General features: G+C 42.0%; 1 protein-coding gene across 7 annotated transcripts in view; it reads right to left on the bottom strand.

Moving 5' to 3' along the window:
• Positions 1-15,003, bottom strand: part of Magi2 (membrane associated guanylate kinase, WW and PDZ domain containing 2) — a 1,402,993-nt gene that overhangs the window by 144,248 nt on the left and 1,243,742 nt on the right. For all 7 annotated transcript variants that reach the window (XM_021161942.2, XM_021161940.2, XM_021161941.2 and 4 more), the window contains one exon: positions 5,075-5,267. In XM_021161942.2, coding sequence (XP_021017601.1) covers positions 5,075-5,267 — 193 coding nt within the window. The remainder of the gene's footprint in view (positions 1-5,074; positions 5,268-15,003) is intronic.

Below are 15,003 nucleotides of genomic sequence, written 5' to 3'. Positions count from 1 at the left end.
ATTCTCTGAAATCATGAACCCAAATAAACCATTTCTCTTTATAAGCTGATTCACCTCAGGTATTTGTTATAGTAATAGGAAATAAGAAAGTCAGAGGGAAAAGGGAGACTATAGGAGATATTCTGCTACACTGATCCAGAGGAAGAATTGCATTCATTCACATGTCACATTTATTCATATACAGAGACATTAGAAGTAGCATTAAGTCAACTAACATTTTGAAGAAAATAAGTGCAAATTAAGTCATGCCATCATAAAAAGGTCTTATAAAATTAATTGATTTTTTTTTGGAGGTAGATTATTAAGTACACTAAAGGGAGAAGAGAGCTGGGGAAGAGCTGCATTCATGTCTCCTCATTTCTTTTAATTACAGAGGAACTGAGACCCAAGCGAGTGCTAGTATGATTTGATACATTTGAGCTTTTTCTTTAAGATACAATTAATTAATCTTTAATATAAAAAGATACTTTTCATTTGTGAGAAATGTACTGAGGTCATAAAAGAACAAAATGTCAATGCCCTTGCTTGGAACTAGAATGGAATGTTTCTGCCTGTAAAATTTACCCTCCTTCAAAGACAGGCTGGTATTGTCTTGGTGAAGTACATGTCCTTTATCAGCCCTTGTGCAAGTTGGAAATAAAATGATTAGAGATAGTCCTGGAGAAGAAAAACAAACAATTATTATGCTGCTACATTAAATTGAAAATCTCCAGAGTTATTGGACCAAATCAGTAACTAAATGTCACAGGCAATGACAAGAGAGATCTCATTTTCTGGCTGTCGTATTTTGGGGGGAGTTGAGAGCTGTGGTTGTCAGTAAATCAACAACAAGAAAAATTATCTGTCTTTTGCAATAAGTGGCTGGGAGTGGCTAGACCATGGGTTCTAGAGAGCAAGGGAATCGATAACCAAGTCAATGTGGTGGTCCTTGGGTATCAGAAAGGATCAAACTGACAGCAGGGTACTTTTCTATTGTGTTTGGACCCCTTTTCAAGCTTTTGAGAAAATCCCTTCATCTTCAGCAAAATGAGCATGTTTTAAGACAGGCGGTTAGCTGGGAAGATGTTCAAGCTTTCCCAGGGTTGTTCTGGTCTCTGACCCTTGGGATTTGGTAGCACGGCTGTCTTTGAGGGGTTGCTTGACTCAAGTGCTTCCTATACAACTGGCTCTCCATCTGGACAAGACTGCTTTCTTTCCAAAAATTCTTTGTGGCATAGCACATCAACAGGGTTGCTTTTGAACAATAAAGTAAAAGGCCGGAAGGTGACTCCACACCATTACTAACTTCAAAAAGTACCTGATGCCTCATACACACATGGCCATTCAAGATTCAGCCATTTAGCGTTTCCTGAAGTGAAATACTTAGGTTTTAGGTTAGGTTCTATTCTGTCTCCATCAGTGATACTAGAAAACAGCATGGCACTTGACTAGAAGAGACTCTTCCTTTTGGAGGACAGGAATGGACTGATGCTGCCTGCAGGTGAGAGGCTTTGGACCCAAACGTTTCCTCCTGGTGGGGCTTGCTTCTCATTGGCACATGAGAAGTAATGGTCTAAACTTTTAATGTTGATTGTTACGATTAATTGCTGATGTTTATTAATAGAGAGATATGGTAGGACTAGGGACTTGTAATTTCTCTGGACTTTTTGGAGCTGGATTGTGGCCATCATATTTCTGACAGCTCCCCGAAGCCTCTTGTAAATACTAAATTTATTCATCTGCTCATTAAATAAGGAAGTCACAGAACCAACAGGACTTTTTCGATCAGAGCCTCCATTTCCCTTTTAGATCCCCATTCTCAGTAGCAGGACTTGAGGATTCTGTAAACCAGATGGGCGGTGCCTGCTTCCAGACTGTAATGGGTGTATCTTGCCTTGAAGCATAGCTAGGGCATGAGGCATGCATGTACTATAGTCTTATACAGGGGCAGGGGTGGCCATAGGTATAGACACCATCATAGTATCACTTGGGAGAGGGGACAGCCCTGTGTATGTCCCTGCCCCTGTTTGTGTAGGTACAAATGGTTTATACTCATCGAGGTAGACGGCTTACTGGATGGGTAACATTTTCACAAAGGGAAAGAGAACACACTTACATGGACAAAGGCTAGACCAAGACCAGGACTGTGCCCACCAGTGTGTTCCACTGTACTGTCAATGAGCTCTCCTTCCTTAACATTGGGTCAAGATTTATATTCTCTTGGGTATTGGAGAAAGATGCTGACAGCACAAGACTGCATGTTTTGATTAAGCCATAAAACGTTCTTGCATATCCATTCTCAATTCACACGTTAGGGAGTTCCTCAGGGACATCTTACTCTCAAACAGTGGGCATCCAAAACAATGTGTCATTAAGTTGAACATCTCCAAGCTGAACTACCAAACACTTAAATATTTATACTTTCAGCAGAGTAATTAAAGCCACTCTCCTAATATTCTCAGGGGGGAAAATCCAACCAAGTGCTGGACCTAATGGCACACATAAGACAGCTCTCAAAACTAGTTCAAGGTACAAGATTTGTGCTTGCGATTCCCAGGCAAAAGACACTAGAGGTTTGCTGCATCGTTTGCTCTCTGACGGAGCAGTTCCTCACTTTTGATGATCCAGATTAAAGTTGAAAACATTTGCCTTTCACTACTTTTAGTGTATATGTGTTTCTTAGGACTGAATATTTGTAGAAGGGTTTTGTGTTGTTTTAATCTTTGTCCAATGTATTAACTTATCTGCCTGCCACCCTGTCTGTGTTCTTGTTCTGATGCATCAGTTTGGGAACCAGTAGTAGTATGTCTGCATGAGCCAAGGCCAGGACAAAAGAGAAGGGTGAAATCTGTCTGGCTGAACAGTTCCCCAGTGCTCTGTGTTTCAAACTGCACTGCGGTGAGATAATGTACCAGCAATTTCTCTTCTATGTCTGTGGTTCTGCTAAGCAGATTGCTTACTTCTTGTCAGCTCTGGACCTTCCCATCCTAAGCCACGCTTGCCTCTCTCACTGCCTTGCTTACCAGAGCAGAATAACAGCAACACTACTTAAAAAGACACCTCCCCTGTCCGATCCATCCTGAATTGGCCTTTATCACTTTGGTGGAATGACAGTAATGAAGAAGTTTGTTTTTCTATGCCTTGTAGATTTCTTCTACCCTGTTTTTTAGGCATTTATTTTACTCTCAAAGTATGTCTTGAATTTAATCATTCTTGGTACAGATGGAGCTTTCAAGGAGGCTGGATGAACAAGAGTCTCTCCTAGCATGAGTAATCTGTAGGGGAATGTTATCAAAAATTCAATGCACCCCAAATGAAGTCTGAAGCCTGGCAGAGTGAACTTTGTAAGAACTGCAGCAGAGAGCCCTTTGCAGACGTTACATGACCTACAACCAGCAAGAGTACCTTTGTGCAGCATTGGCCTGTTCTCCACCAGCTTGGATTGATTAGAACCAAATTTAATTTGCAATCATCAGCTTGTGGCAAGGAGAGCATGAAATTATGTTGGTATACTGAATTTGCACTTTGTAGTTTAGTTCCTCATAAGTCAGCTATCTTTTTAATTTATCTTCAGGTTATAGTACATAGATAGGTACATCAAACTTTTTTGGGTTGTTTTGTTTTATTAAGAATCACTCTGTAGGTAGAGAGGCCGTTAAATGTTAACCAAGCAAGCACTGCCTCCATCCTAGCCACTTGCTCAAGGAAAGAGCATAATTCAAGGTGTTTTATTTCTTTGGGTCAAGTGGTACACCGTGGATTTTGGAAGACAAATGGTCCCGCGTAGCAAAACCTCTATCCAGTGTGATATATATAGTGGTCCCTGCTGGTGAAGGCTCATGATTCGTCTGATTCGCCCTTGGAAATGACTGCCCTTGCTCAAAATCTAATCTCTAGGGAACTCAAAAGGAAAAGATATTTAGTTCAAGTAGTAAATCTTATGTCTTTGATTCTCCAACAGCCTGTGATTAGCAGGTGTCCTTTAAAAAGTTCCAATGTTATATATGAACACATTTGGAAGAATTTGGGAGTGACATAAATCAGCTACCTGTCTTTGCGGTCTCTGGAAGTGAGAGTAGTGTCTTAAAGGAGCTGATAATAGCATCAGAACGAAGACTAGCACTGAAGTGAGTCCACGCTGGCACTGGCACTAACTCACTGTGGACCATTAGGCAATCTATTATTCCTTGGGTCTCAGTTTCCTTATCTGTAATGCAAAGAGTTCACGTGGCCAAAGTCACTCTTAATTTTAGAATTGAGTCTGTGGGACGGTGTTCATGTCGCTGGGGAGATAGATCAGTGAACTTGGGCAGAGGGCGAAAGGGGGACATAGCTGGAGTTTCTGCTTCTGCGATTCACAAGGCAAAGCACAGTTAAGTCTTAGGGGGGAAAACCCATCTATAATGCTAACATTATTTAGCGTTCAGTTATAAACCCAGTATGGTGATTGCAGCAGACAGACCCTCTGGAACACAGCCCTCCAGTGGGACTTCATAGTGGAGAGAAGCAAGTGAGACAAAATTATGAATATATGGGCTTTTAAATATATGTCTTTGGTGGGTTCTTTTTGAAGCCAAGAGAATAGCTGTAAAGGGAAGAATTACTTGTAATTTATCTGTTTCATAAGCTTCGTGCTATATGACTTGTTTTCTCAGGGTGAGAGCTGTATGTCCCTGTTCAGGGTGGTAGGTGTGTTGTTACCTATATCAGGCTCTCTAACGGAAGCTAATTTCCCACCCTTCTGTCCTTATTATGGTACAAAAGTGCTGGAGTCCTTTGTTTGTAAACACAATGAGAAACATTTTCAAATGGCACATTTTTTGTTATTATAATGTGTTACTCATAACAAGCATATATCAAAGAGCACACGCATCTTGAATCAGCCCCAGGCTTTGCTAGAAAAATTTAATGACTACATTTAAAATGTAGGCCTGAGAGACTGGATTAGCGGGGTTGTCAAACTGCATGTTGAAAAATTGTTACGCGGAGAACATGGGGCTTGTTTCTGTCCCTGTATAAGCCAGAGACCAATTTTAAGTTTGTTTCTAGCATCCCACTGCCTCCCCCTGCTCTTGCCACCCACCTCAGTACATACCTCCACATAGCACCTTTCTTCTCACAGTGAGGTTAACCTGCCCGTTGCGGGCCGCGTGGTGCATGAGGTCGATGACATAGCGGTGGGTCTTGCCAGCCACCGGGATCCCATCCACATAGACAAGCTCATCTCCTGGGTGTAGACGGCCGTCTCTGTCAGCTGAGCCCATGGCAATGACGGCTCCGATCAAAATCTAGAGAGAACAGTCACACGCATGTATACAGGGGCACGCTCTTGTCAAGTGGGCGAGGAGAGGCAGGAAGGATCATTACAGGGGCTGTCCCCCACTGTCTACCACTTACTGCTGCTTTCCATGGTGTCCCATAGGGGACACTTGCTTGCTGGCTCATATGCTGTGGGCCTTAAGGGAAATTATAACTCAAAGTCTGCTGATGGTAGTTGGCTATCCCAGAGGGCATCTGCATTGAAATAATGTAGAGACCAAGTCCTGGCTCCAGTTCTTAACTGTGTAAACTTGAATTAGGCTTTTTTAAGCTTTGCAAGCCTCACTCTATTCATCTACAAAATGGGATGATAATGATGGGAGAAGCCAATGAGAAAATGTGAGGGGAGAATTTAACTTTGGCAGGACTCACATTGTACGCCTGTGAATGTAAGGGGAACCAATTGTTGCTCCCCATTAAACTCAGACAGAGGGTCACAATTTTCATTTTATTTTATTTTGCTTGCTTGTTTCCTTTGATACATTGGAAGGGTAAAGCAAAAAGAACAAGACAATTTTTTTTTCTGGCCAATTAGCTCCCTCAAATATTCTCAGTTGAACTATCTCCAAATTCTTGTTCCATCTATTGAGAATTTCCTTAGAACATTTCCAGCTCCATGCCTCCTCAAACGCTTCTATGTTAGCTACAGTACCACTGTGCCAGGAAGAGAGGTGGTGTGCATTCTGGAACACATGTATTATTACAACACGCCAAACAGCACCATGATGCAAAGCAGTGTATATGACTTCCTACTCCCCGACAGGACCACCTGATTTAGTGTCCATAAGCAAGGCCTTTTTTTCTTTTCTATCACAGAGGAAAGTAAATGGTACTTAGCATTTTAGTTTTGCTGTTTAACCTATAGAACAGTTTCTCCCAGTCATGCACGACAGGCCTCTCTTTTCTTTTGTCAGTGGCTGAGCTGCCTGGCTCCTGAAGGCAGCAGTTTCCATCAGCCTGACAATGTTACAGAGGCCTCACTCCAGGTTTTAAATCCATATAAAGCGATTCGTTGCTCAAAAATTGATTTCTTTCAGGCATAATAATTTCTTTCAAGTCTCAGATGTGTGGACTCCAGCCAGCTTGTTGAATAGCCCCAGCCTGAGCGGCATGTCTTCAGGCTTGGTACCAGAATGGATGCTCCCGAGTTTAGTCCTAATTTCTCAAGTCTGTCAACATGGCAACTGGATTTGAATGCATTGGACCTCTTAAGCACAGGCAGCATCTCAGCCTGAAGGATTTCAGGGTTTTACACATGGCATAGAGGAACGACTACTTTCTACAATATTGCTGCTGTCTTCTTCTATTCCTGCAGGGCTCAAGGGTGAGAAGTAACATTGCTTCCATGATGAATAGCACTGTTCTGACCAGCCATTCACTATTGCTACCACGGGGAGGGTGTTGCACCTTCTGCCTTAGACTACCTATGGTCTTGTTCTTCCCCTCTGACCTGCCGTACCTACTTGAGTACACTTCTTGGGTACACTTCTGACAATCTCTATTTCCTTTATTGCCATGCCAACCTGAATTTTTGAATTTCTTTCTAAAGATATTCTGGTCATTCTTCAAAAGGCTCAGCCCACTATGGAATGCTTGCTTCAAAGGATTTCTAAGTGCTTTGTACAAAAGCCACTTAAAATAAGTGTTTGTTTCTCTATTGCTCCAGGAAGAACTGCATTTAGGTAGGGTCTGCCCAAAGAAAATGCTCCAACCTTTAAATTTCCTATACCTAGGAAATAGAGGAGTTTATAACTAGTTATAAAGAAAACAGTTTATGAACCTTTTGGCTGGAAAATCACCAACTTAAAGGCAAAATTCTGCTTCTGGCTGATGAACATTTACAGCTATGAGAGCTCATAGTTTTACCTGGGCTTTATACAAACATAAGAAAGATAATTTACACACTGGGGAAATTCTCGTTCCTCTCTTTCTGTGAGAAAAAGGCAAGGGTGTAGTCACACTCTTGAAGCTGCATTGTTGTTAGTTTTATGTTACTCGTTGAAGGAAGATCCCTGGAAAACAGCGCTTTTCTGCCACATTGAGGTGATAGGTCGTATTCTCTGCATTTATTCATTTCAACAAATACTCATGGAGCACAGGGATACTATATAACAGCCAGGAATCCACAGCAAAGATAGCAATAATCCTCAACTTATGGAACCACCATTCTTGTGGCGCATAAAAGATGTAAAAAGTGTGCAAGCTAAATAGTAACGTTAGAAGGCATGTGCAATGGGAAAGAGTAGCCAGTGAGGCCTTAATCCTTGGTCAAGGGAGCATTAGGGTGGCTTAGAATAGCTATCCCTGAAAAGCTGACACTAGAACTGTCAGATGACAGTGAAGTGCATGGATGCATCTTTTTGTTAATTCTTTGAGAATTTCATACCATGTATTTTGGCTGAATGCAGTCTTCCCTGACAACTCTTCCTAGATCACTCCCCGTTCCCTACCCACCAAACTCTGTGTTCTTTCTTTCTTCCTAAACTCATCAAGTACAGTTTGTGCTGCCCAAAGACTCTGGGATGTGCACCCTCTTCTGTAGCATGGACAACCCAACAGGGACTACACCATTAAAGAAATCTGGCCTTCCTTTTCCAGCAGCTACCAGTTGACAGTAGCTCTTAAGCTAAGGGTGGTCCTTTGTTTCTGTCTCCCTTTCTCCATGCTGAGATTTTGTCTGGCTATTGCTTGCACAGCCTTTGTGCTGCCATAAGAACCATGGATTTAGATGGCAACTGCCCTTCTGTATCTGGAAAATAGTGTCTCCCTGGTGTCCTCTACTTCCTCTAGTTCTTACAGTCTTGCCCCCGCCTTTTTCGTAAGGATCCCTAAGCCCCGGGAAGAGGGTTGTTATGTAGATGTCTGGTTTAGAGCTGAGTGTTTCACAGTCTCGTCTGACTTCTCTATATCTTGACTATGTGGGTTTTTATTGCTAACTGCTGTCCTGATGAAAACTGAAAGAAGTAATAATCTGTGTGTATAACAACGTCACTAGGAATCAGTTGAATTTTATGTCTGTTTGGCAAAGTGACATCTGTAGGCTCTCCTCTAGGGCTAATGACCCCTTTAGCTACAGGTTCTTGGTGGCCCTAATAGTGGTGGCAGATAGTGTTCTCAACTTGTACAGCAGGCCTTACATAGGATCAGAAGGTAGCTGGTTACACCGGTGACTTTTGTGGCAGTTTTGCAGCAGTAGGCGTGCCTTACTTACTAGGCTGGTAGCTATAGCTCACATGGTTCACAGCTAGGGAAGACTATGATTGCTTTTAGTGACTACATGTAGACCTTCCAGAGCTAGGAAAGCCAGTAGGGTGGAAACTTCCAGGTGAGTATTAGTTTGATTTCTGTCTGGGCACATTTAAGTTTTGTTTTGGAGTTTCAATCTTTCAAACCTTCCTTTGCTTTTTCTTTCAAATCTTTATATATATATATATATATATATATATATATATATATATACACACACACACACACACACACACACACACATATATACTTCAATTAACACTGTTAAATAAATTCAACGTCATTATTTATTATATAGAGTTATGTAATTGTTTCTTTGTATAAAAATATCTAATTATACTGGATAATATACACTCTATTTTGTTTTTTAAAATGTTGCTGTAGCTATTGAGTTGATGTGTGCTATGCACTGGGCAAGCATTATGACCTGGCGTGAGCCTGGCATGCGAGATAGGCATTAGAGGTATCTATCTATCTGTCCATCAGTAAAAGCATGTTTGCTCTGTCCATCAGGAACAGCTGTCTCTGCTGATGGAGGCTGAGAACTCATATGGCTGAGGCTTCCAGGTCTCTCACTATCCTCACTTCTCAGCCTGTGGTGGCTCCATACCTTGGTGTACTATATTTCATTGGTGATACAGAGAAAGCTCTATGTGTCTCTCTATTTAGGAAAAAATATTTAAAAAAAAAACCTTTCAATATAATTTGCATACGTGATATCTATTATTTCCCATTTGCTATGTTGACTGCAGGGGCTGGATGATCTGTGGCTCTCCCTTGTACTCCTATCACTCTCACAAGTAACTCACGTTGGCTTTCCAGTGTGTGTGTTACAAACTGGTGTAAGCTCACCGGAACATGTCTCAGGATACCTTGACCCTTTCAGATAGTTGTTCTCAAGCGTTAGAGTATTTTGGTATCACCTGTGAACTGCTAAACTCTTCCAGCCCACCCACCCTTGGGATTCTACAGGCCAGAGATAAGGTATCAGGCTATCAGTATTATTTTTGGTTGTTTTGGGGTATGGGTTCACTAGGTAACCCTGGCTGCTGTGATATTCTCTATGTAGGTCAAGCTGGCTCCAAACTCATAGAATCATGCCAATTTCTGCCCTCTAAGAGGTGGAGCTAAAAGCATGTGCCACGACAACCAGCCCAAGTATGAGATTTTGTGTGTTTAGTAAGCTCCTGGGAGCTGATGGAAGACTCATGCTCTTATGAGCTACACTGAACATTTCCATGTAGTTCAATGGCCACAGAACCTATGGTCTTACTAGTCATATCCCAAGTTGGTCTCTAGCCTGTCATACTAGTCATTTTCTGGGTATACTGAGAGTTGCTGGTGTGGGTTCTCTTATGTATCAGTTATATCTTCTCTTATGAATCAAGTTATATCTTCTTTCTGGTCTTATTGACTATTGATCATGCTGGCCAGAAAGCCAGCTCAGACAACACAGACTTGCCTATTCACCTCCCTCTGGCTTCAATGGACACTTCATCCTCAAACCCTTCAGATTTCTCTTCTCCACACTCTTAGAAGAACATTCTATTTCATCTCTATTGTTTCCTCCTGGAAGGAAAAACTCAGTGAGAAAACTTAGAAAACAGTGACACCATAAATGGCCAGGACCTTTTCAATCATGTTCTCTAACACTAACTGCTCAGCACTAAAATCATATACATCTGAGCCACGCTAAATGGACTCAGCAAGTTGTATTTATGCCTGTGTTTATATAACAATAATACGTAATAAAAAAAAAAGAGGCCATAAACTAGAGAGGGACTGGGGGCTGTGTGGCATGAGAAGAGTTGGAAGAAGGAAGGGGAGGGGCAGGGGAGACAGGAGGGGAAGATGATGCAAATATAGTGCTCATATAGTAAATTCTGAATAAATAATAAATAAATAAGCTTCAAAGAGACAGACCACCTTCATGACTCTTTCTCTCAAGCTCTGAGGGCACAGAACAAAACAGTATGTGATGTGAAATAGTAATTTAGATTCAAGTGGCAGAGGTACCAGGAAGCCCGGGGAAGAGATAATGAGAAAAAGAAAGCAAGACCAAACAAAAACCCAACGACAAACCATCTCTGCTGGCCTTTAAATTCTTTTGATCCTTCCTGTACTGCCTGCCCTAAGTAAACACAACCCCAGCAGATCTGTTCAGCAACAAAGTCCTGCAAAACCACTTCAGGTCCTTTCCTTTCAAAACAACTCTGGGAGCGTGGTCAGACTCCAGGGCAGAGGATAGGTCTGTACCACTCAGGCATTTCTTCACTGTGATGTTTTCTAGATCTTTCCGTTTTGATGCCTTTCTATTGCTTTTCAACTCACAGCAGGGAATCTCATTTTTGTTCCTCTCTGGCAATTTTTCATTTCTTTCTATTTCTATTGTTATTTAACTGTGAAAAGTATCTCCTTTTTAAAGAAAAAAATGCCCGAGGGAAGCTTTGCTTGAACAGGAGTCCTGCTGTTCATTGTTTGTTGGGAGCCTAGTTGTCATGTTTAACGTGAACCCCGGGGTGCCAGTACCATTTCATAAATATGGAGGCAGAACTGTTCGATGTGACCTGTGGTTGATGAACACATCACATCACCTTCCCTGCCTCAGCCTCTGCAGCACCTTAGCAATTAGACTGTGGGTTTGTATGCTATCGTTGAGCTTAGCATGTGGACAAGCAGGAAGGACAGACTGATAGGAGATTTTTCTTGGAGTAGACTCCCTGTTATTGACAGTTATCCTCTGAGGCACAACATTCTGGTTTGGAAGGCACACTTTTTAGCTTTTCTTGCATTAAGATGAGATAGGTTTCTAGTTTATGGTGGAAGTGCCAAAATTGAAAACTGCAGCACAGGTCTGTCTTTTTTTAACCTCTTGCAATCTTTTTAAGTTTTTTAATTTTTATTTTTTTAATTTAACATGTGAGTGTTCTGCTGTATGTGCACCTGAGTGACAGAAGAAGGCATCAGATCCACTATATAGATGGTTGTGAGCCACCATGTGGGTGCTGGGAATTGAACTCAGGACCTCTGGGAGAGCAGCCAGTGCTCTTAACCACTGAGCCATCTCTCCAACCCTGGGAGTATGCTTTAAGTCATTTAAATGAAGAAATAAATCTCAATGAAAACAATAAAGATAACCAGAAATCCATGTAACCTGAGGCTTATCATAAATACTTGATGCCTACCTGCTAAAGGAGAGGAAGGATCTAGGAATGCAAAGACCAAGTTCAGAAGGGCTGTGTATGAAATGGGCAGAGGGATGTCCTTATGTTATGGTGGCCCCAACCAGAAAAGTACTTTGTTGCTCTTCATAACTGTATTTTGCTATTGTTATGAATTGCAGTATAAATAGTTGATATGCAGGATATCTGATAATTGACCCCCAAAGGGTCACGACACACAGGTTGTGTCCCACAGGTTGTAAACTACTGGTCTAGCTCCTTCTTGAGCTAGCTAAGTCTACACACATCCCATGACTTAAGCAAGCCCATCTGGGGAGTGGGATAGATGAAGGCAATGTTTACTGACTGGGGTGCTAGTGTATTTCCCAACAGTCCTGAGCATAGGGGATGAGCAGATATGAAATCCATATCATTGCTGCCATGCCTTATGTCCATTTCATAGTTCAGCATGTGTATTCATACACAGGAGAAATGATCTAAGGCTCTGTCGAATTAAAATGGCAATATTGTCAGTGCTTAGGAAATATATGAGCCGTAATCTGCCCCAGGTTGGAGACCCCTTTGATATAAAGCAGTCAGTTCAACTGTCTTAGAAGATAGTTTCAAAGATAGTTAGGTAAATGAGTAATGGGAGTTTTTGGAACTATGGTCCTACTTGGTCTTAACTGGCTCCAGCCAGTTGTTATAATAGAAATGCTATTAATTCTGTTTTTCAAGAGAAAATGGAAATCACATTTAAAAAAATGAATCAGTTCTTGGAAGTGTAAAAATACTGAGGGGAGAGAATATATTACAGGACTGGAACTGCACCCTGTCTGGGACAAGGCCACTCCCACTTTCTAGAGAGAGGCCTCAGTATGAGCTGTAGATCAGCACTCACTCTGAAATACTAAGCTTTGTCTTGAGGTTAAATACTCTCTCCATTTCCAACTAACACATAAATGTTGTACCAGGTTATCACAGTCCTGTCTTCAAGAAGCTCATGGAGTTTTGCAGAGTGGTATATCGTAGCCAAGGCATGATTATTGTTAACTGGAAACTTTCCCCAATACCCTGCTGTGACGACTTGCAATATAGTCAGCAGTGCTGACCTTTGCCAGTTTCTATGGTGACTATAAGAGTGAGCTTATGGTTTGGTATGCTGAACAAAAGCTTATCAGTGAGTGCATTGTGGAACAGAGAACACGTCTATTTGGAAAGGACTCTTGAGGTTGGTATGTTGTCCTGAGCATGACAGGCTCTATTTGGGTTTACTGTTACATGCTCTGCAGTGTCCCAGTGCCCACTATTGCAGACAAAATGATGAGTTAGCGTATGGTGGCACTTATTATGAGTATGAGTTCTTTTATTTGGTATATTTTAAGCCTGTGGTTTTATTCTAAATAATTTTACCTTGGCCCAAGGAGTGCCCTGGTGTACCTCATGAGAGGTGACTTTCAAAGTGGAATGTCTTTATTGTCCATGGTAAGCTTCTTGGACCATATCTGATATGGTTTATATTTCAGAGATGATTCAGGACTGGCCAGCCATACCAACAATTGTAGGAAGCTGGTGAACACAGGGTTGGGCCTTTGAAGTATATGACATCAGTCTGACTTTAGGAAAAGAGACAGAATTTGACCATGAAATTGATGATTCAATTCCTTGTACCCATGTATGAAACTTTGAATAAAAACATTAGTCACCAAAGTCTAGCTGGACATCGCTGGTGGGCAAAATGGCTGTGAGAATACAGAAGACTTTGAAGAAGTATAGCAAAATTCGAGGCTTTTGGGCCCAGGCTTGGGAGCGTAGCCTTTGTGGCTTAGTGCTCCAGGTGCTGGTCATAAAACAGATAGCGACATTCCTTCCTCCACCCACCCGCTTCCTGGGTTCAAAGAGTGTTCATCAAAGAAAGTCACCCTGACCCACCCTGACCATTATGAGAACCTGCAATGCAAATGTGCTATTGTTAGGGCTCTTAGATTGTTAGGGGCTCTTAACTGTCTTGAGAAATAACCCTCACAATTACCAAGTATTCCTTGTGACATTTGTGACTTTATACTTCCTTGTGACTCTTAACTGGTATTTTTGGTATTTTCCAACAACGCCCTCCCCACCTCCTTGAATTGTGGTTTCTTCCTTTAAATAACCCCTTACTCAGCTATTCGGGGCACCATGGTCCTCTACCCCTGCGTGGTGTATGACCATGGGCCCGAGAGTGCTCTTGAATAAAAATCCTCTTGCAGTTGCAGCAAGACTGTTTCTTGTGTGATTTGGGGTGTTGCCTCTCCTGAGTCAGAACGTGGGGGAGTCCTCATGTTGTGGGTCTTTCAACTTCATGCTTGAATTTTCTTTTGTGACTTGGTTGTATGAGCCTCTTCTTTTGGATGCTTCTTGGGCCTGCTTTTTCACTGTAATAAAACTATAATCATAACACGTTTTTGAGCTCTTGGTTGTCTTGGTGAATTACCAAAACTGAGGAAGGCTGTGGGAAGACAGGGCAGTCTCCAGTGGCTTCAGACTGACATAGTCATCTCCACTTTCTCATTTGTAGTTCATTAAGAACAACTTGAATGTTCTGAGGGTAAAACACCCTGAGATAAGGAGGGCTGGCTAGGATAGCCTGTGCTATGTTTCCCTTGCTCCTATACACAGAATGTCCTTTAGCCTGAGAGTCCTGTTATTTCAGAGCATAAAACCCATAGTGGCTGCTTTGTGGGTGTTCCACAGCTTGAGGCAGGGGCAGGCGAGGCTGCATCTGTCTTGGAAACATTCCTGAGCCAGAGGAGACTAGCACACAGGGAATCTTCAGCTTATCTTACCCCTTGCTGACTACCCACAAGTACTCAGTGTACTTCATGTACTCTGTGTGTGCATAGCCTTTCAGTGGACTTAGACAAAATTCACCTGGTATGCTGTGAAGTTTACATATTAGGCACCTCCATATCTACAGCTGGGTCTAAAATGGAGCCAGTTTGTAGACACGCTTTTCTTTACTTTGTAGTTTAGCAAACTTATTTTAGTTGATGGGAGGAGTCTTGGGCAGATGATGAATTTAAGCTTGGTTTTGAGCAGCTCTGGTTAAATGGTATAACTTACTTTCATTTATGGAATAAGAGATAAAAACAGGGAAGATGAAATCCCCGCTTAGAATAAATAGAAATTCTTAAGCTGGGTGTGGTGGCGCACGCCTTTAATCCCAGCACTCAGGAGGCAGAGGTGGGTGGATTTCTGAGTTCCAGGCCAGCCTGGTCTACAAATTGAGTTCCAGGACAGCCAGGGCTGCACAGAGAAA

This window comes from Mus caroli, chromosome 5 (genome assembly GCF_900094665.2).
Source record: "Mus caroli chromosome 5, CAROLI_EIJ_v1.1, whole genome shotgun sequence".
NCBI classification, from domain to species: Eukaryota; Metazoa; Chordata; class Mammalia; order Rodentia; family Muridae; genus Mus; species Mus caroli.
Note: the sequence above shows the minus strand (reverse complement) of the source record. Positions and strands in the feature narration are given on the sequence as shown.